The sequence below is a fragment of the Cupressus sempervirens genome, chromosome 8 (assembly GCF_028749045.1).
Source record: "Cupressus sempervirens isolate cs-2001-9-10 chromosome 8, ASM2874904v1, whole genome shotgun sequence".
Classification (NCBI taxonomy): domain Eukaryota; kingdom Viridiplantae; phylum Streptophyta; class Pinopsida; order Cupressales; family Cupressaceae; genus Cupressus; species Cupressus sempervirens.
This window is the reverse complement of record NC_143125.1, coordinates 374,396,218-374,419,214: the sequence shown is the minus strand read 5'-3', so window position 1 is coordinate 374,419,214 and position 22,997 is coordinate 374,396,218. Positions and strand designations below refer to the sequence as shown.

At 34.8% G+C, this 22,997-nt stretch overlaps 2 protein-coding genes across 4 annotated transcripts in view; one reads left to right on the top strand and one right to left on the bottom strand.

Annotated features, from left to right (window-relative positions):
• MAA3 (P-loop containing nucleoside triphosphate hydrolases superfamily protein) overlaps positions 1-22,997 on the top strand; it is a 294,471-nt gene that overhangs the window by 120,359 nt on the left and 151,115 nt on the right. For all 3 annotated transcript variants that reach the window (XM_089797784.1, XM_089797785.1, XM_089797783.1), the window contains 2 exons: positions 11,346-11,457; positions 11,591-11,696. In XM_089797784.1, the coding sequence (XP_089653910.1) occupies positions 11,346-11,457; positions 11,591-11,696 (218 nt within the window). The remainder of the gene's footprint in view (positions 1-11,345; positions 11,458-11,590; positions 11,697-22,997) is intronic.
• The window catches only part of LOC149542872 (uncharacterized), a 72,253-nt gene that overhangs the window by 27,057 nt on the left and 22,199 nt on the right, over positions 1-22,997 (bottom strand). The window lies entirely within an intron of this gene.

Here is a 22,997-nt window from a genome sequence, read left to right as displayed (position 1 = left end):
AGCCTATGCTTGATTTTTGGATCCTTCAACGTCCTTTTTCTCCTTTTTGAGTGTGTTTGTTAGCTTTTGCTCAAATCATTGCTTTCAGTTTTCCCTTAGATTTGATCTATCTTAGGGCTTAATTAGAGTTAGCAATCAAAAGGTATGATCATTTTAGTGCCCTAATGGTGGACTCTCTAGGTACAAGTACATGATTTTTACTATCATGTTATATTTTAAAGTTGACATTCACTTTTTGAAAAATATAACTTAAATTCACTTTATGTTATGTTTTTAAGTTACTTTATCATTTAAATTTATCACTTAAGTGACCAGAGTGCACTTTATGTTATATTTTCATGTTGAGTTGCTTTTAAAGTTTTTCACTTAAGTGACTATATTAACTATATAGTTTGATTTAATTTTTGAGTTTTAATTCAAAACGTAGCTTGAAATAGTGTTTTTTTTTTTCCTGTTTTTTTGATCAGTAAATAGCTGAAGCCTTGTATTATAATTTAATAAAAATAAAAAATTACATTGATTCTCTGTTCAAACGGGCATTGGTAGGAAAGAACGGGGTAAGAAAACCTCGTCTTACCCAGGACTGAAATCCTATATTATACAGATTAAAAGGGGCCTACCCCTGTTTACATCATCTCGTTTAATTTACATACAAGTATTTTAATCAAAAAACTCTTTTGAGAATATGAGAAACAAGGAAACTTTTCCCCATAGCTGCATTTTTGCTTTCTAGATTTCAAGATTAGGCTGGAAGCTGCGTTCAAAACACTACTAATTTCTACATAAGGTTAGAAGTCATCTTATAAAACTATATAAATAAACAAATTTGTAATTTCCATACTTTCTAATGTTTAAAAGTACTCTATACATCAAAGTATTAAGTGATTTGAAATGTCTTTTTAAGATAACGTTCTCCATTATAATTTACAAGTTCCTATCTTTTGTCGGACTAAGGGTTTGCTTCCTTAGTAAAGATGCTTCTGCACATTCTGAGATGATGCATATCATCTCATGATGACATTACTTGATCAAGATCAGATGCGGAACAATAAAACATAATTTCTTTTTTTCCTCTAATTTGGTTGGAATCATTTGCTAATATTGTTTAACATCTACTATTGCAGAAATTATCACTTCTACTTCCTGACCCTTTTTTACTAACTTTGAAATTAGTTTAGCTACTTCTCGCTTGATGTTTATATTTGATGGTATACTATTCTACCTTGTATCTTATTAAAAAAAAAATCTTAAAACTTGCTGACTATCCGATGCAGTGTTTAACCGTTTGGATTTATCTTTAGGATAAAGTCAAAGCTAATTTTGCTGATAAGAATGAGATTTACATTATTTAGTTTGATTAAGACGTCTATTTAATTTCTGATTAAATTACTTCTAATTATATATTAAGATATTTTCACCATCAACACCCTTATTTGCTAGCTGATCTGCCTCTTTATTACCTTCTTGGAATATATGTAGAATTTGAAAATCTTTGAAGAGATCTAGGAGATTAAGCACTTCTTCCGGTTTCGAATTTAAAACCCAATTTGGAGTCATGCTCTTTCTAATGGCATTTAAGACAATCTCTAAATCTCCTTCAATAATGAGTTTTGATATACTAAGATTTAAGCACATTTGTAGACCTTCTTGAAGGGCTTCTAGTTCAGCGAGATTGTTAGTGGTTGATCCTATAAATTTAGCCCTTTTCACTATGCAATTGCCATAATCATTAATAATGATGCATCCTATTCCTGTGGTACTAGGATTGCCTCTTGAAGCTCCATCAAAATTTAGTTTGGTCCAACCATTGGGTGGTGGAATCCATCTCCATTTTCCCCTTTCATCTTTATTCTTTTTTTATACGTAAGTGGGGGATTAATTAGCTTTTTCCAACCGTTTTTCATTAGAACATACCATTTTGAAAATGATCCTTCCTCTTTCTGGGCTTTCGTAGGGTGAGAGTTTAAGGTTTCACCAATACAAGCCTCAAATTTATTAATAATCTCACTTGTAGACATAGCTTGTTCATGAAATATTCTTCTGTTCCTTTCTTTCTAAACTTCCCAAACAAGGATAGATGGGAAAATATTCCATAGGTTTCTATATATACAATTACTATTATTAGTTGGCCAACCCCTAAGGAGATCATCTCGCGATTCTAGCAAAGGAGCTGTCCAGCCTAGCATTTGTTTGAGCCAATTCCAACGGTATTGTGCATATGGACATTTATAGAAGAGATGATCAGAATATTCACTGTCTTGCTTACATAGCACACATCCTGATGGTCCCTCAATGCTCATCTTCCTAAGTCTGTCTGCCTTTAAAATCCTCATCTAGGAGGCAATCCACAGAAAAAAGCTTTCCTTTGGTAAATAAGACGAATCCCAATAGAGTTTAAGGGGGATATTCACTTCTTCCCACTTTTGGGATTGGGTGATTACTCGATATCCATTTTTAATGTTAATACCTGCCATCTTTTGATGCTGCCCATATGAGTTTGTCATTTCTCTCTAATTGCTTTATTTTCATCTTATGGATGATTTTTTCATAAACCTTTCTTACTGCTGGTTCTAAGTCAATATTGTCTAGAGATTTCCATTCCTAACTTATACTGCCATTATTATCTTTTTTAGTTTTATAATTGCTAACCTTACACCCCCGGAGTTTGACTAATTGCTCTTTAAGGATGGATGGAATCCCCATGCTGTCAACTGCGGGTGACCATCCCATGAATCCTTCTAGAAGAGAGCTTCATCACCATTACCAACATCCTATGTGAGATATTTACTAATAAGGGGTCTACTTTTTACTATAAAATTCCAGCTTTCGGATCCTTTAGGAAGGATCCTCATTCTAAACAAGGAGTGGGGATTGGCTGCATTAATGTATTTGTTATACATAATTTTAGCCCCATTTTCTATGTCTTTCAAAAAAAAGTCGCCATGCCAGTTTAGTCCCTAAAGCTTCATTTTTCCAACTTAAGTTTTTGATACCTAGGCCTCCTACTTCCTTTGATTTACATAATTTTTCCCATTTTATAAGAGCTAGTTTTTTATGATCGTCAGTGTCATTCCAAAGGAAGCTTCTGAGTTTTGCTTCAAGCTTCTTATTGATACTTTTAGATAGAGGTAAGCAGGAAAGGGGTTATGTTGGAAGGGTAGAGAAAATTGCTTTGATCTTAGTAACTTTTCCCGCTTTTGTAAGCCATTTATCTTTTCAGCCTCCTATCCTTTTATCCATCCTGTCAAGGATATTGTGCCATCCTTCGTTAGTTTTATTGTCTTTTTCTAACTCTATTCCTAAGTATGTATAGGGGTATAAGGGAATGTGCCCTTTTTATATCCCATAATATTACAAATCTGTTTTTCTATTTCAGGTTTGGTATTAATGAAGATTATTTCTGATTTTATAGCATTCACTCTTTGACCTGAAGCTTCCATATATTGTTGAATGATTGTCTTGATGTTTAGGGCCTCTTTTATTGTACTTTCTCTTTGTAAAATTGTACCAGTTGGATATTGTTGGTGGGTTATATTAGAGACATTTTCGGTTATAGTAATACCCCTAATTCTACGTTCAGAGTGTGCTTTGGTAATTGTCTTACCGAAGGCTTCTGCCATGATAATGTATAGGAAAGGAGATAGGGAATCTCCTTGTCTCATACCTCTTGATGTGTCAAAGAAGCCTTCAAGGGTCCCATTAATAAGAATGGAGATTTTAGTTGTTGAAATGCATTGATAAATAATTTATTCCATTGGTGAGAGAATCCGAATGCTTCTAAGGTTTTGCATAAAAGCCTCCAGTCAACCATATCATATGCCTTCTGAATATCTAGCTTCATGAACATGCTTGCCATTTTATTTTTATTGATAGAGTGTAATGTTTCTTGTATAATGAGTATCCCATCTAGATTCGATCTTCTTGGTACAAAACCGGTTTGTTCTTCTGAAAAAAGCTTAGGGAGAAACGCTTTCATTCGGTTAGCTAGAGTTTTAGATATGATTTTATAAATGGTGTTGGAAAGAGCTATAGGTCTAAAATCTCCTGGGTTTTCAGCACCATCTTTTTTGGGAATGAAAGTAAGATAGTAGTGACTCACCATTTCTTGATGCTTCAATGGCTTTCCAAAGATCAATTTTGATAATATCCCAACATTTTTGAAAGAAGAAAGCCTGGAATCCATCTGGACCTGGAGAGCTATCAGGGTTCATGTTGAATGAAACATATTTGACTTCTTCCAAAGATATAGGAGAGTTTAGTGCTTTATTATCTTCTATAGAAATTACTTCTGTAATAACTTCAAGCATTTTTACTTGAGTTGTCATATTCAAACTCTCGAAATTGTTTAGTAAATTATTGAAATGATCGACAAAAATCTTTGATATGTTGTCAGGGTTTTCAGTGATAGATCCTGAGGAGTCTTTAATTTTAATATTTTTGCTTTTAGCTCTATTATAAAAAAGTGCTATTATGAAAAAAAATTGTATTACAGTCTCCCTCGTCTAGCCATTTTTCTCTAGATTTTTGTCTCCAAAAGGCTTCTTCCTTTGCTAGGATGTTTTCTTGTCTGGCGAGGAGTTCTTTTTCTAGTAGGAAGTTTTCATTATTCATGCCTTCTTTAATTACTTCTGTGTTTAATGTTTTTAAGCTTTCTTTGATGACTAATTTTTCTTTAAATATATTGTTGAAATGTTCTTTATTCCACGTAAGTGTATTTTCTTTAATCTTTTTCATCTTAGAGACAAATATATACATTTTGGAACCTTTAAAATTGCCTTGATTCCACCATTCTCTAATGAGTTCATAAATTTTTTGTCTAAAAACCACAATTTTTCACATTTTAAGGGGTTTCTTATGGGTCTAGAAGGTTCCAGAAATTCAATCCTAACAGGATAGTGGTATGATCTTTCTATAGGTAGGATTGAGGCTTGAATATCTAACTCTAGTCCACTTCGTTCTCCTTTAAGAAAGAACTTGTCTATTTTCTCAGCTATAAAGGAGAAGTCTTTCCTTCTATTATTCCATGTGAAGTTACCATTATTAATTGGAATACCAAAAGGTTGTTAAGGTCTATCCATTTTTCAAATTCGAAAGATGCCTCAAAAATTTTCATCTATATTTGTGATAGTATTGAAATCTCCACCTATAAGAATGAGTTCATTGTTGTGATTATTAATAAATAGACTTATTTCTTCCCATAGCAGTTTTTGATCTATGTTATGTATCGGGCCATATATGTTTATTAGAATTAGCTGTAAGTTAGTCTTTATGCTTTTAATTTTGTTGCTCATCCATGAATAGTCTGATTTTAGTATATTTAGAGTTACTTTCTTAAGATTCCAAATCATTCCTAATCCCGCTGAGGCTCGTCTAGATTCATGTAATTTAATGTTCCAGCTACCTAATTTCTTATCTAGCTTAAGTCCTTCTTCCTTATTTAGTTTTATTTCTTGTAACATAATAATTTCAGAATCAAATTATTTTAAGTTATGTTTTAGTAATTGTTTCTTGCTTAGTGCACTCAAGCCCCTAGCATTCCAGGTAGTGATCTTCATACTACATTGGGAAGGTTCTACTCCTTCCTTGTATTAAGTAATTGATTGATCTTTTGCTGTTCTTTTGCCTGCCCATCTACTTCTCTGAGTTCTTTAAGAGACTTCCTTCCTCTTTTAGCTTTCAATTTGCCATATTTAGGGGTATTTATCCCTTCTTGATTCATCAAAATACCTAGATGTTCTATGTTCTTTTGAGCATTTAAAGCACTTTCAGATTGTATTTCTTTGTTCTCAAATTTTTCTTCATTCACTAATTGTTTCATTATCTGTTCTGCAAGACTTATCTGATTATCAATATATATTATCTGCTAAATCTGGTGATTTCTGTGTACTGTTCAAATCAATACCATCTCCTTGTACTGCTGTTGTTCTAGATTCGATTGTCTGTAGACCTTTATTTCTTTTATCTTCCTCCTCAATGCTTGACATATCTCTTCTCAAATCTTCAAAAGTGTAATTATCTCTGCCTATTTTCAGAACACTGTATTAAATCATCTTTCTATGATTCACCGCTTTTATCAATATTGTCGAAGTTAAAAACTTGGATCAGTACCTCAGTTAATATTTCCAAATCCTCTTTCTCTGCCTCATCTGAAATTACCATTTCTATATCATCATTCTTTGATAAATCCTTATTCAGGAAGATCTAAAAATCTTGTATAATAATTCCTTTTATCTTACGTTGATCCTTCTCCCTTGCATTGTCCTCACTCATCTTATAAAAAAGAGAATCTTGTATTGTGGTTGGTGTCTATCAAAATTTGGTACATCGTTTTAATTCCTCTTTGTTGGAGTCTATGCTCTCCTTCACCGGCTCTTCCATCTTTTGCAGTGGAGTTTCCATTATTTCTTTTATGCATTCAACATTTCTTCACTTTGGAGAATCATCAGAGAAAACATTTTTGTTTTCTGTTTCTTCAAGAGTCTTATTGCTATCCATCGGGAGCTTTTTGTCCTAAGATCTTGAGTCCTTTTTTGACAATTTTTCTTTCCATCTTATTGCTCTTATGTTCTTGCTTTTTGTGTTTTCTTCTGTTTTGTTTAGTCTTTTGTTGCTGTTAACTGTCCTTGCCATATTATATTCTGTAATTCCTTCTATGCGGCTGTTGATTTCTTTAGAGTTTTGATCTTCACAGATAAGATCTAGATTCATCTGTAGATGAGTGCCTTTACACTTTCTCATATCTAACAATTGAGTGATTTCTTTATTGTTATTTGGATTTAAAACCTTTTCCTTTTCTTTGCTTTGAGAATCTTTTTCTTTTGAATCTTGAATTGTTTCTATTTCTCTCTTTTGATCTTCCTTGGAGATATGTATGAGACTTTTACTAATCCCTATAGTTACAGTTGTGGTTTTTGTTTTTTTTGATCTGATTTCTCCATCCTCCATTTCTGCAATTACATTTCCCATTGTAGCCTTACTCGGGACCACAAGATCTATCACATTTATGCTCTTCCCCTGGCTTTCTTTTTTATTTCTAATGTAAATCATAGGGAAGGTATATTTAAGATTGGATGTAGGTTGAAACGTTTTAAATGTGATCGTTCTCTCGTTATTTAATATGACTATTTTTGAGATTTTGCCTTCAAATCTATAATGTTTTAATTTATAGATGGAATTATTTGAAATTAACTTAACAGAATTGAATTCCTGATTTTTATTTTTAATGTTGATAAAAAAATAAACATTATTGCAATATTTATAAGAGGCATCTATTCCTATCAAATTCCCAATTGAAAATCCAATTTTCCTAAGAATCTCTACATGCATAAGTTCAGGAGGGAGTGATTGAATGGAGATCCAGGTAGGTATAAGGAAGTTTAACTGTTCTTCCTTACAATCTGGAATTCATTCAAAGAATTTAACAACATATCCTTTAAAATAGCAATCAGAGACAGAGGAAATCTTTTTTTAACACATTGATCACTGCAATGTATAAATAACATTCTATCTTTTCTAACCATGTCGGTGTTATTGTGACGTTGGTTGTCTTCGGCAGGTATTTCTTCTTGTCCGTCCTCATCATCAGACACGACCTCAATGTAATTGATCTTCCCTTTTCGGAGGTATCTGTGGCCAGGCTCCCGAGATTCCTTGCAATTGAAACACAGTTTCTTCCTTCGGAGCTCCTGTTTGGTGGCTTCGTCCAACGATGGCTTCTTGGGCGGAGGTTTATTATCTCTGTCCCTTGGAAACATCGGTGGTTTGGAATGTAACTTTGTGAGGATGATGCCAATAATGATGCTATACTACGTGCCTTCTTAATGGCCTCGGACAGGGTGGTAGGATTGAACCCCTTTACCCAACCTTTCAGTGGTTCTGTCAGTCTGTCCATGAAGAGACTATCCGTCTTCTTTCAGAAATGTTCGTGACCAAAACAGAGAGTTTCTGAAAGGCTCACAAAGAGCCCATCAGGGATCAAGTCTTGCTAAGTGCAAGGCCCCCAACATCTAAAAGGGATGAGGCCAGGATTGTGCCCCGAGCGAATTTGGCGGAATGGATACCCCTTAGTCCTTGGTTCTTAACCAAAGAGACTAGGTGAAAAAGCTGAATCTCCATAACAAAAAAAGAAGTAACTCAAGTTAAAATTATAACATCAAGTGCACTATAGTTACTTTAAGTGAAAAATTTAATGATAAAGTAACTTAAAAACATAACATAAAGTGAATTTTAAGTTATATTTTTCAAGAAGTGAATGTCAAATTAAAAATATAGCATGATATTCTTAATTTGTGTTGTTGCATCAAAAAGGTTCACTTTTGAGGCACCAAAATGGCCATAACTCTTGACTGACAACTCTAATTACGCTCTAGGTTAGACCAAATAGAAGGGGAAGCCGAAAGCCATGATATGAGCAAAACCAAAGGACTAAAAAATGACAAACGCAAACTTAAAAACAAAGAAAAAGATGATGAAGGCCTCAAAAATCAAGCAAAGGCTCGATAGAAAGCAAAACGAAAAAGACTTGACGAAAGCTTTCGGTAAAACAATTTGATATATGAATTGGAATTGATCGATCGATCAACATTAAATAATTGAATATCAAATTCAACTTAAAGAGACGCGAAACTAGCTTGAAAAAGTTTTGTACTGTTACCTGCATTTTGTGGTGACAAAATGCAGGACAACAGCTTCTAAGGCTGAAATAGAAATTAAATAACTCTTGATACCAGGAACAAATAAAAAATCACTAAGATGAAGAGGAATACCAGATTTTAATTTTAAGGTGTTGCTTGCCCCTTCAACAAAATAAGATGCATCATCACTAATGATCACTTAAAGATGAGAATTTGTTTCAATCAAATTTGAAATATGTTTCTTGAACCTGGAGATGTGACGAGAAGCACCACTATTTGTCAACCAAGTATTGCGATCTACTTGTATATGATTAGACAAAGCTGATATAAGTACAAGACCTTCTGAATGATCACAAAAATCCTTTGAAGGAGAAGAATCTTTCGTATCAGACTCAACCACATTATGAAGATTGAGTTTCACAATGCAATGCTTAGCAAAATGACCAAGTTTCTCACACCTAAAGCGTTTAATCTTGGAGAAGTCTTTTTTTTCTTTTAGAATTAGAAGATGAGGAAGGATTTTTATGTTAAAACCTTTTGAAATACCTCTTTCTTCCTCTTTTCCTTGAAGTGCGAGAAGTAAGCACTTGATCTTGCACATTGTGAGATTTACGAGAACTCCCTCTAGCCTCTAACTGTCATTCTATTGAATACAATCAGTTCTCAACCTTTCAAAGGTTGGTAAATCACTTTTGCTGCCAATGCCTTGAATGGATGATTCCCAAGGATGAGGGAGACCATTCATTTCAAGCATAGCCAATTCTTTGTCATTGACAATCTCTCCAATGGTACTTAATTGATACTTTAACACATAAATCTTCAAGAAGAAAGAGACAATGGAGTCGCTTTCTTAATCTTAATATGAAAGAAGCTGAATACGAAGTGCTAGAGTTTTGCTAGTATTATTTATCTCATACACGCTATGCAGGGAATCAAACATCTCCTTGGCAGATTTTAGTTTGGAGACAGTAGGCACTAAATGATCCTTCATGGAGTCAATGATTATCCTCTTGGCCAGAATTGTATTCTTCTTCCAAGTTGCTATTTCTGCAAGATTAGTAGGTTCTTGAACTTCAGATTCCACAAATGAAAGATCATTTTCTTCAAGTACTAACAAGGTACTGGATTTCCAAGAAATGAAATTTGATGCTCCTTTCAGTTGATCTTCAACCTTCAAACCAAGTACCATGATGGAAATAAAGGAGCAAGATTAAAAGAAGAAATCTAGTCCAGCCTTAAAGATCATAAGCCTAGCTTTGATATCATGTTAAATTTGGACTAGAAACTGTAAATCAAACATCTCCATATATCTTGGGAAGAAACCTCAGAAATGAGGGAAACAACCCAACCCCAAAATGAATCCTTTTATTTATTTAGAAAACTTCACTTCAAAATGTTAGAGCTATTGCTCTAAGAACCCATGAACAATCAACCCTTTCAATCACCTCTAATCAAGGTAGGTAAAACCCGATGGTATAGAACAAATTAGAGTAAATAAACTTATTACCAAAACTTCTTGAAGCTTGAAGAAACAAACTGAGATGAAAGACATAAATTTGAGAGAGTGCAATGGATAGATCACAGATCCGTGAATGAAGAGGGAGCAAATTATATGAATTTGTTCTCCTGAAGAAAGCTCATCAAATCGCTCAACAATAATAATTGGTAGCCATGAGATAATACTGAAGATTATTATAAATGCTCCCGATTCCATCATTACTTGAAGAATGAATGATGACCTATGTGAGCAGTGATAGAAGAAAAAAACCACCCATGTTGATATCCATTTTCCTTGACGTATCGGGTTGCCTTCATGCGATATCCCTCTTGGCAATACGTAACCGAAAAAGAGAAGATAACCATTGCCAACAAATATGCGGGACCCAGAATGGAACAAGAGATGAAATATAATACACTTGTTGGATGCACAAATGTATTCCTCCAGAAATACGTTAACCCATATTTAATACAAATTTGTCATTTCTAAATCTTAATATCCAAAATTTCATAGAATACTGAAATATTTAACAGAATGTTGAGCCTTAGGAGCTAGAGGTGGTAAAGTTACAAAAGCATGGTAGTTGGTATTATTTTCAAGGAGCTTGACCATGTAGAGTCCAATAGTTCTAGTGATGAGGACTTTTTAGATCATTATAGGCCCAACTTCACTCCATTTTTGGTATCTCAAACATCTGTAATCATCATTTTCAAATTCTTATGTCTTCTTCAAACTTTAGTAGTTCTTATGTTTTACTAATTAGTAATTTGCCAAAGTTTCTTTTGTGATTCTCATACATATTTTTGTAAGTATTACTGCAAGTAATATATGTATATTAGTGTAATGCTCCCATCACCCCTCCATTGCCATCCCCTCACCATCCCCAAATTTAGGCCCTTGGTCCTTGTGCCCTTTCTTTTCAAGTCTTTTGTTGAGAAACTTTGTGGAACCATGCTTGAAACTTAAAATGTGTTTCTCTTGTATGCTGGTAGGAGATAGTGATGCTATTGATGTGTGCTATCAACTTAGAAACCAAATTTAGCCTTTTGTATATAGATTTATGATTTATGACTTAATCCTTTTCAGTTGTATATTATTCAGAGTACTGATAAATGTGATAAGGCCTTTGAACATTGATTGATTTAAATATTTTAATCTTAAAAGACAGCGACTCAAACTATTAGTGCTAACTGGAAATGTGTTGCATTTTACAGATTTGAGAATTGGATGAAGGCATCACCTTGGATGAATGAAATTAATCCAAGAGACATGATCATGCCGATGGATGGGGATGATGGCTTTTACCCAACAACTGGGAATGACTTTGTTAGTTCCATTTACACTATAATGTCAAAAGGATAAATACTCCTACTTCATTTATTTGTCAAATTAGTAGGCTGAATTTAGTGATTAGAAATTGCAAAGGAATATTCATGGATTGATTTTTTGGGTTGCACAGAAACCAGAGGTGGTTGCTGCGAAACGTAAGCACCGTGTGCATGTCCTTGTTTGTGCACCTTCAAATTCTGCATTGGATGAAATTGTCATTCGTTTGATGAACACTGGTGACTGATTTCACACAACCTACTAAATTTTTCAATACTAAAATTTAGTTTTATCATAGCAGATGAATCTTTGTGGTTTCCAAGATTCCATTATTTTATTAGTTCAAACTGCATTTGGTTATAAATAGAGGCAGGTAATATTGTCCTAATATTTGGCTTTGTTTTATGAAAGATTGAAAGAAAATATGTCAATTTTATAAATTAAAAAATACAACAAATAATAATAAGAAATAAGGCTGGGCACAAAAACATGTACAACCATGATGTTAATACATAGAGCTGATTAAGAGAATGGAAATCAAAGTCAAAAATTGAACCCAAGGAGTACATGCAAGATGTATATCAAATACAAGGTGTAAAAGATAAAGATCCATTGCCATAAAGATAATTTGTGTTTAGAGAAGAGATAATGCAGAAACATCTAGCCATCATTACCAGGAATCAGAATCCATACTCTTCCAACTACATTATAGTTGTCATTGCGGATCCAGAGTATGTGTTGAAAGGAGTTTTTATGTCATCCTCAGAATTGCCACCATGCTCCTTTACCAAAATGAAAGGAAGTTCTTGCAACATTCTCTAGAAGAGATAAAGAAGCGTTTGATACTGTTTGTGCTGAGGGTTGGATGAGGAGGAGCAGAAGTCATCCTTTGCCAGAAACATGTTCCTAATAATGGAAAAATGGTGTTAAATCAACTTAGATTTTGGAAAGTGCCTTGAATCGTACTTTGTGTATATCTAACAGTCATGTTAAATTCCAGGCAATTAAAATCTCCACATACCAAAAAGAACCTTCAGAATGATGCAATCAATATATTTTATATATCAGGATGCTGCATTGATTATATGTGTAATTCCCTTTTTATAGGAATTGAGACACTACAAAAATTTTCATAAGTATATGATTGTAACTTAATCAATTTTTCAATTCTGATTTGTGAATCCAAATGCATACACTGAATTATAATGCAAATGAATAAGAATTCCGAATGCATCCCTAGGGGATTAGTCTCACCCCAGCTTGCCTCATCTAACTATGCACTGGGCTGGGTTGCACAGATACCCCTCGGTTAAAAAAAAAATGAAGAAGAATAATTCCAAATTCAAATGCTGAATGTAATGGGAAATATGTAAACTCCAAATGCAGATGCTGAATAGAAATATGTTTTAATTCCAAATGCATACACTTCCAAATCAATAAGAAGGTCACATATAAATGCTGTTTCTGATATGGCAATAAGAAGTATGCTTAGTAACCTGAAATTTGAATAGCTGTCTCTGATATGTGGTAATTATCCATGCTGCATGTTTAGGCTGATATAATGGCAAATATATCTCAATGATAGAGATATCGAGTACAGAAGACAATGGGTTGTACAGGCTGTGTCTGATCCTTATTTGTGTTTTTGGCACTGTCAATGAAGCTGCCTCTGATATTCCTTGTATTGATTGTGCTTTTGGATGATGCCATCTTTGATATTAAGTATAATTGCTTGCACCTTTTAATTGCCGTTGGCAATCAGTTCTCTCTAAGAAGAGTAATCCACAAAGGGATTATATATATTCAATTCAATATTCAAATCTTCCTTCTTGCCATGATACGATATTCATATTTATATTCATCATCAGCCAAGTGAAGAGGCACAATTGAATGGTTGCCTCCTATTGTCATTAACAAATGAAAGTTCATTATTGTTCACTGTAAAAACTTAACAATCTTTAATTAACTGCATGTGAAGTAGTTTGGATGTTGAAATTAAGTTAATATATTAGTTGCCCACTCCCATTAGTATTTGTTCATGCCTCAGCTGAAAGCCTTCATTCCAGAATATACATTGGTATGACGCCTATGTGTTTGACTTGGACCAATGGTTAGTGTGGTTCATGCATTGATTTCTTATAATCCCTGACAAGGCCTTCCACCCTTTTGTATGTGCTGTGTCAGCTTACAGTTACATCAAGTGTTGATATAACTCCATTTGGCTCTTCCCTTATTGTAGTAGTTGGTTATTTCCACATACCGTCACACATCAATGATTAGTAAATCAATCTTCCTCTTTAGACAATCAACTATAATGGTATTCGGGTTGAATATATCATAGCTCTTGATGGAGGGAATCTCCATCCATTATTGACATAGCTTATTATCGATATTACTATTGTCCTCATTCTTTAACATTGATCGATGTTTCTCTAGATTACATTGTAATCCTTGCTTCTCTTTGTCACATATACCTTAACCGATCTCCTTCATTCTGATTCATGCTAGTGATAGACTCAGTGGCTTAATGATTATGGTCTTCATTTGGTCAATCAGATGTGGGTACTGTTTAGTGTTGATCAACTTAAGATCATTTTTCAGACCACAACTTTGTTTTGGTAATATATAATGATCGTAACTCTGTTTTCTTTATCCTCGGTTGTTTGTATTTGGCTTACCTGATAAATTTCGATCTTTAATCAAAAAAGATGATTATATAGTATATCTCTTTAGGTTTCAATTCAGGGACATTACAATTTGGTAGTCACCATCTTGGTAATAAATGGAAACATGTTAAGTAGACGGATTCTTTAATGCCAAAACCAAGGAATGTTCATGGCCCTTGAATTTAATTTGACTAATAACCTCTAATTTACACTATTATTTTCATATAAATCATGAAGCTACAAGCACAAGTATTGAAAATGGAAATGTGCTTTATTATTCTTTGTGCATAAAATCCATAATTTCATTTGTACACAATTGTTCATCAAGTGCATATTTCTATGTGAAATTTGATGATGCCTACATGTATATCCTAGGATGCTTGTCTGCACATGTAATTTTCATCTTTTATATTCATGCAAATCGTTTTAGGCTTTACCTATAGGATTGTGCTTTCAGAAATTAGGAATTAAACCATTTAATTAAGTAGAAAAGAAAAGAAAGAAAGAAAGAAAGAAATGTGCATGGGTGGCCAAAACTAGATGAATGAGATACAAGAGTACATTAGTTTACTATAGAAAGTCTTAGGAAGTGAAATGTAATAATTTGTGTAGGGAGTTAGCTCAAAATCACATAAAAATTTTGTGATCGCTCAAATTCTTATTCTTTTTGATCACTTAGATCTCAATGTGGGAAAGGTGAGAGCATACAAAGCTTAGAACAAGGATAGAGGAAGTTAAGTGAAGACATTGGTAGCTAGTCAGCCACTTACAGAGTACATGAGGAATCTGATCAAGCCGAACTGGCTGATTGCATGCAGATCAGATCAATTCTAACCTATGATCCCTGGGGATGCATCCCCACCCAAAGAGGCCAAATTTCGGAAACGGGGATGAGGGGACGGGTAGGAACATGCCCCTGCCCCTGTTCCCCTTTTTGGAAACTTCCCAACAAACGTCCTAGAAACTTGAGGACTTTGGGAAATATTTTTGGGGACGTCCGTACGTCCCGAGGACAATTGGGGATGCCTTGGAAGTCGCAGGGATGACTGGGTTTCCCCAATTTTATAGACAACATCAGCACTTATAATAAAATATTTTTCTTTTTTAATTTTAAAGTGGGCCCCTCCTTCCATGTTCACCCTAACATGCTTATTACTATTTGGTAGTTAATTTTTCTATTTGGGGCCCTCTGATTAGTAGTTGACAACATCATGTTAAGAATCATGGAATTAATATTGCTGTTATAGTCAGGCTACACGCTTAGAATTATATAGCAGACAGTTTGCAAGGTGCTGGGAAAGCCTGAAAAATGTATTATAGACTTAGAACATGCATCCTTATGTCATTTTTTTGTAGTACATCAGTGCTAGGTTGGTCTTGGGTCGATTTGGGTCCTTTGTGGAAGTCATGGTGAATATTGAAAATTTATTAGGATACCGTCTTACTGTAACAAACCTATATCATGATCAAAACTGTATAGAGGACCTGTTTGAATTAATATCAGCCCACTTACAATTAATTGGAAGTGGAGTCTCAGAATTAAATGATATTGGTATGTTTCAAATTGAAAGGTGGGTAGTAGTACTGGGATGGGTGACCTCCCGGGAAGTCCCGGTGCTTCACCCCTGTGAGCATCACCTAGATCCAATGAGTGCTAAGTGTTCCATTTATTCTCATGAGAGATGGATTCATGTTGAATCACTACTCATGAAACATGGGTCATCGAGTTTGACTCAAAATCACACAGTTAAATCCTGATATTCACATCACAATTTGACTAGCTGTGGAAATCATCTCCTACTTATCAATTGATGAGCTTAAGGGGCTTTCTAATGAATGGTTCATAAGGCACAACACTTGGTGAAGGTTTTGCAAATGGGGTTGCAAGCTTTGGGTTTAACTGTGGAGGAAACTCCGTAGTTAAGCGCGCTCAGGCTGGAGTAGTACTGGGATGGGTGACCTCCCGGGAAGTCCCGGTGCTTCACCCCTGTGAGCATCACCTAGATCCAATGAGTGCTAAGTGTTCCATTTATTCTCATGAGAGATGGATTCATGTTGAATCACTACTCATGAAACATGGGTCATCGAGTTTGACTCAAAATCACACAGTTAAATCCTGATATTCACATCACAATTTGACTAGCTGTGGAAATCATCTCCTACTTATCAATTGATGAGCTTAAGGGGCTTTCTAATGAATGGTTCATAAGGCACAACACTTGGTGAAGGTTTTGCAAATGGGGTTGCAAGCTTTGGGTTTAACTGTGGAAGAAACTTCGTAGTTAAGCGCGCTCAGGCTGGAGTAGTACTGGGATGGGTGACCTCCCGGGAAGTCCCGGTGCTTCACCCCTGTGAGCATCACCTAGATCCAATGAGTGCTAAGTGTTCCATTTATTCTCATGAGAGATGGATTCATGTTGAATCACTACTCATGAAACATGGGTCATCGAGTTTGACTCAAAATCACACAGTTAAATCCTGATATTCACATCACAATTTGACTAGCTGTGGAAATCATCTCCTACTTATCAATTGATGAGCTTAAGGGGCTTTCTAATGAATGGTTCATAAGGCACAACACTTGGTGAAGGTTTTGCAAATGGGGTTGCAAGCTTTGGGTTTAACTGTGGAGGAAACTCCGTAGTTAAGCGCGCTCAGGCTGGAGTAGTACTGGGATGGGTGACCTCCCGGGAAGTCCCGGTGCTTCACCCCTGTGAGCATCACCTAGATCCAATGAGTGCTAAGTGTTCCATTTATTCTCATGAGAGATGGATTCATGTTGAATCACTACTCATGAAACATGGGTCATCGAGTTTGACTCAAAATCACACAGTTAAATCCTGATATTCACATCACAATTTGACTAGCTGTGGAAATCATCTCCTACTTATCAGGTGGGTTATTGTTCTTGTTGCTATTGAAAATAAATTCTAAATTATGTTTTTGGGTATATTTTAAATTTTTTATGTTATTATTTTAATATTACATGCACATTGACGATAATTCCAAATTATGAATGCATTATTATTGAGCATTGAGTTTGATTATTGAAATGTTGTATGTTAAGGTTCTATGATGTTTAAATGGCATGATTTATCCATGTCTTCAAATGAATGTAATCTATATATGCAAATTTCCCTATATATTTTTTATTTTCGGATTTTCCCTATATATATAGCCGTCCCCGTTTGCTGTCCCTTCCCGTCTCCAAAATAGGCAATTTTTTTTGCTGTCCCAGAAATCCGTCCTGCCGTCCCTTGCCGTCCCCATCTTAGAAACTTGGAGGAACATAGATTACAACATAATATATTCTACCTACATCAAATTGGTCAGTAATGGAATCGAAAGGGTTTTTGGAAATTAAAAAAACTAATAGCCTAATAGTGGTAAACCATCTTAAATTGCAATATTGGATTTTACATAAACAATAAGGTTAAGTGATTATTTGGAGATCCATATAACTGGGACAATATTAAACTGCTCTTTAACTGATTAATCTGAAAACCCAAAGTACTGAAACATGCCTTTGCAAATGGAAACAAAGTATACACCGCACTGAATAATGGGAGCCTGAAGAGCTGACATAATTTAGAAATGTTTGCAGCTTGAAATCATAGCAATTTGAATGTGAAATGGCTGGTTTCTGGCTAATAAACTGGATAATACTAGCTATTAGTAACGATAAAATCATTGCCACTATAACACCGCACTGAATAATGGGAGCCTGAAGAGCTGACATAATTTAGAAATGTTTGCAGCTTGAAATCATAGCGATTTGAATGTGAAATGGCTGGTTTCTGGCTAATAAACTGGATAATACTAGCTATTAGTAACGATAAAATCATTGCCACTATAACTTCAGGGACACATAGGTTGGTAAATGAGAGCAATGAGAGAAATTGGAAATACTTAAATTCAAAATTCTTTGAAGCTCACTATAAATCCTTAAGGAGACTGCATGAAAAACGAAGAGAATTTTTCCCCTCAAGAGAAGAACTCAGGTTTGTTCTTGCAAATGAAATTGTTTCAAAAAGAAATTGTAACACTTATTTTGAAAAAACTTCTCATATTTATAACCTTTTCGAGGAAATTAAATTATATTTTATTTGCTTGTCTAAAATTCTTCAAAGTTATTAATTAACTAATTGTGCCCTTTTTGCCTTTTTTCACCATGGACTTAGCAATAGTTTATTTAATCATTTATAATACACTATTAAATAATTAAATATAAGTTGTTTGTTAGCTTTTACTTTTCAACAAATAAATATTTAACTGTTTAATTATATTATATTTTATAATACTATTAGCCTACAGGAAAATTGTATAATTAGGCTGAAGGTAATCTGCAAGCTTACTCTTGAGATAGGGATATGATATTTTGTCTCACCAGAAATTGTCTTTCCTCAAGCAATTGCAAGTTATGATGTTCTAGAATTTTCTCTCCTTCATAGGTGTCATCCCTAATTGGAAGATTTATCTAGTGGACCAAATACTCTTTTATGTTTCTATTTCTTAGTTCCCATCCTCTGAAATAAAAAATCTCTATTGAAAATAAAATTGACTTTGACCATGCAAGGAGGGTAGCTCAATTGATGGACTAACCTGAAGTGTTTTCTTTTGTGATCAGAAACATGAAACAAATTATGTACCTTACTCTTGCTTTGGAAATACCAATTCGTTAGCAACTTCCTTGATCCATTGTTTGATTGCATACAAGCCATAAAAATGGGGCTTAAGCTTCTTTGCACCATTCCTCTTAAGAGAGAAATGCCCCTGTAATGTCTTTATTTTAGGACATTAAGATATATGACTAAAATAAGTTTTAATTGAAGATTGAAACTTGCTAGCTATTGTTAAGTCATATCAACAATATTGTTCATATTCCATAACAATTAATGTAAAATAGAAGATTAATAAGTACGAGATTGGCATGAATGTAGCAACTTTGAAATATAAATACAATGATAGTGAACCATGAAGTATATATGACCAGTAGTTACAAGAGCTTCAACGATGAAATGTGAATGAAATTACAACTGATAGTGCATATGACTAGTAATTCCAAATGCCACAATAATTAAGTATGAAATATAATGTCTCAACGCATGTGTATGGAAGTATGAATGATTGGCAATTGCAAATGCTCTTCTGCAATAAAAAATGCAGTTGTAATACAATGGTTGTTTTTGATATGACAATGTATATTTTGCATGATACCCTGTATGATTGTATCTGATCTTCATTGTGATATATGTTGTGATCTACAGGATAACTATGATCACAAGCAGAGATATGTCGCTTCTAATATTGTGATGTTATATATGCAATTAAATTTGTGCAGGAGTTGTCTTAGATGTATATCTAAGGTTATATACTGTTTTAATGATGTTGTCTCTAATACGTGATTGAGATGCTTGCACCAAATGGTTCTATCACAACCTGCTATGCTTTTATTATCAAGCGAATTCCACAAAGGGAAATAAAGTTACATAATATCGATTCTCTTATGCTTCTATAAATGTATGCTTTGAAACATGAAGAGGCACAGGTGGAAAGACAACACCCTTTATGACCATGTTGATCAATTTACAATCACTTAAATGCCTAATCAATAGTTTAGCAGTTACTTCTCGTATTTGATATTGATTAATCAAATCACTTCCACTTAAGAAGAATCCCTTTACAGATTAACTTGTGATAGTTTATTGGTTAAATGTCGCCACATGCTTAATTATTAGTAACAACTTGTCTAATTGTTTATCCATTTGTGGTCATTATTAACAAATCATTTGATTAGTCAACTATGCTCTTGAGTTTTATCTTTTTTATTATTTCTGGCAATATAATTAAAGGATCTAATCTCTTCAAGTTGCTGCTTTAGCATTGATCATTGCTTGCCCAACAAGTACTATTATCAATAATTATCCATCCTTAATTGATGTTTGTCCAATGTCGTCTTTTATTTAATAACGACGTGATAGTGGAACTTCACATCAATCACTCTTCTATAATAAACACTTCTTGGTAATTCATATGTTTGCATTTCAATTGCATTTTCATTGTCTAATTGCAGTTCCACAAATTCACACAGTATCTATATAGCTAGAAAAAGGGACATTACAATAGGTGTCAGAGCTACAATCCCACCATTGTTATCTATAGTGAGCAAGATTCTCAATCGTTGCTTCCGATTTGGTAGATTCAGGTGCTACATCCCAAAGATTTTCTATCCCCTCCTTGTATTGGGGATTCCATGTGACAAAAGATGCAAATGGGAATGAATATATACCAAGTCTTCAACTTTTTTTCACAGTCAACTGGTTACGCTTCATCGAGTGGATAAAGGACTATGTACTCCAATTCCATTCAGCGAATTAGAACTTAAAATCTCAAGAGAAAACCAACAAAATAATAAATAATAAAAAATGCAAATCAGATTCAGGAATTTCAAGTAGTAAATTCTATAATGCAAGTACTAAATATCACTTGATTTTATTGGTGCTGCAAAGTTCCTATAGACATTAATATTGTCCCATATTGTCTATTTTTGTTGACCTTATCATATTTGCATCCATAACTATTATTTCTTTCATGCTGATGTGTCACATATTCTACTTGGCCAATGTAAAGGATCCCTCCATAATCCAATAGTCTTTGAGACATAATCACTGTCATTCAGCTTTAGTCTTATTAGAGGTGATTACTTGTACCTTCCCTTCTCAACTTAGTCTCTATGTATAGATGTTGGCCTTCAAGTTTCACACATCGGCATTGCTTTCATAATTTACATCCCTCAATGTCTGTACTCCCAGTAAGTATCATATTTTCTCCTTAGAGTGCTTGCTGCTCTTAATCACTAATTGGTGATGTTCAACCGATTGATGATGCAGTTGCTTTGGATAGCCTTCATTCTTTCATTATTTTAATGATGGTATTTATATGGATTGCTCTCATATATAAGATTATGACTAATAAGTTTAAATGTTCAATTAAAACTCATTTATTCTTATATCTTTTAGGTCCTAAATCGAGGACATTACACTTTCCTAAGCAAGGATGCACCATAAACATTTTTCTTAACCAACAACTGTAAACAAGAGAAATGCCTTTAGAGAAAGCTTCCTAAAGTGGAGATGCAAAATCTAGGATGCAATTCGCAACACAATATTTCCTTGATATTATGATGTTCCTTTATGCCTCAATTATGTTAGGTGGCCCCCATGTAGAGTCAATTGTTGTATTCTCATTTGAAAATTTCATAGTTTTAAGAAGGCTTGTCTCTTATCCTTGGCGACAGGTATCCAATATTGGATATGTTCTTAGAAATTGTCAATACACAAGGTTCTATCTGTTGTCTTGAAAGTCTCCCAACAAGAAATCAATGTCTCATGCAAGAAAACTTTAGGCATATAGTGTTATAAGATTAGATAAGAAAAAGATAAAATTATTAATGTCCAACAAGAGTCCACTAAAAGGGTCCAAGGGATTGAAAGCTACAATTAGGGAGACTACAAGAAACAAGAACACCTAACGACAATAGGGGAAAAGAAAAACAAGAAGTTGAGTAGAACGAGGGGAGGACTAAAAGTCCTTCCTCAGCTGAAAGAAATCCATAACTGAGGGGTATGTACTGGTGCAACCAATCCCGAGCCGTCTCTTAATATAGGTGTTGATGATTGGTGAACCCCTGCAAGGTTTGACGGATATGGTATGCCTTGGGGTCTCACAAAGTGGCCATTTCGTGCCTCTATTGGGGGACAAGGGTGAGAAAAACTCGGTGATATGCTGATCAAAAACATGGCTTAGGGGAAAGAGTAGTTGCAAAGTTGATTATAGAGCTGAGCAGTCTTGCGGAGGTAAAGCGCTAGGCGACGTCAATTGATGCATTTGAAAAAGGTTGATAGGGACCTATAGTCTCTAAAAAGACAATGAAATCTCCCTCTAGTTTCGTACTAGGTGGGACAACAAAAAATGAAGTGGGTCTCTGTTTCCATCTCTAATAAAGAGCAAAGATGGAAAATCCGGTCTGGTCTATCAATGTGATGGTTTGTCTAAACTTGGAGCCATTGAGAGCCTACTCAAAAGCAACCAAGAGATATGTGGAGGGTGTGACTACACCATCAAGTTAAGTAGATAGGATGCACAATAATCCCATCCTTGATCTCCAAGAAGTGCTTTGCATAAAGGTCAACCATGGACACAACCCTCCTGGAGGGTTACTCAAGGTTGTGATAATGTACTGCCTGTAAATCTCAAGTCTAACATGCTTATTCAATTGCTGATGAGAGGTAGGGACGTGGGCGGGGGCATCTAAAGAGAACTGATAAGGAGGGAGGTGGTCGATCTCAATCTCAATTGAGCCCAATAAGGTAGTGGCCTAGGCATACCAACAGTGAGCCCTAGAAGCCAGATACAAGCTGGCAATCATGACTGAAAAGCAGTATGCCAAGTGTGAGTACCTATCATGACCACCTGCCGAGTTAGCAAACCCCCATAGGTGGCGAACAAACCAGATCAAATCGAAAATGGTGCTGAGTTTGAAGGGATCCACCCCAAACTCGGCCAAAATGACACTACACGGAGTGGATTTGTGGGATCAAATAATATGTGTGAGAAAGAATGTTTGAACTTTCTCAACTGAGTCCCAGTCGGAAGCTAGGAGGGAGGGCCCCCACACCACAAAACCATATAAAACTATCAGTCTGACCAAAGAGTCTAGGCGGGACAATTTGGAAGTAGTGTCCTGAAAACGATGTCTGAAACATTGTCTCTCTAGCAAGGTGAGGGAGCCCATCCCTTTAGAAACACTGGGCTAAATAGTTGGCCTCAAGCTGAAGTGGGGGCCAAAGAACTTAATCCCGAGGTAAGTATATG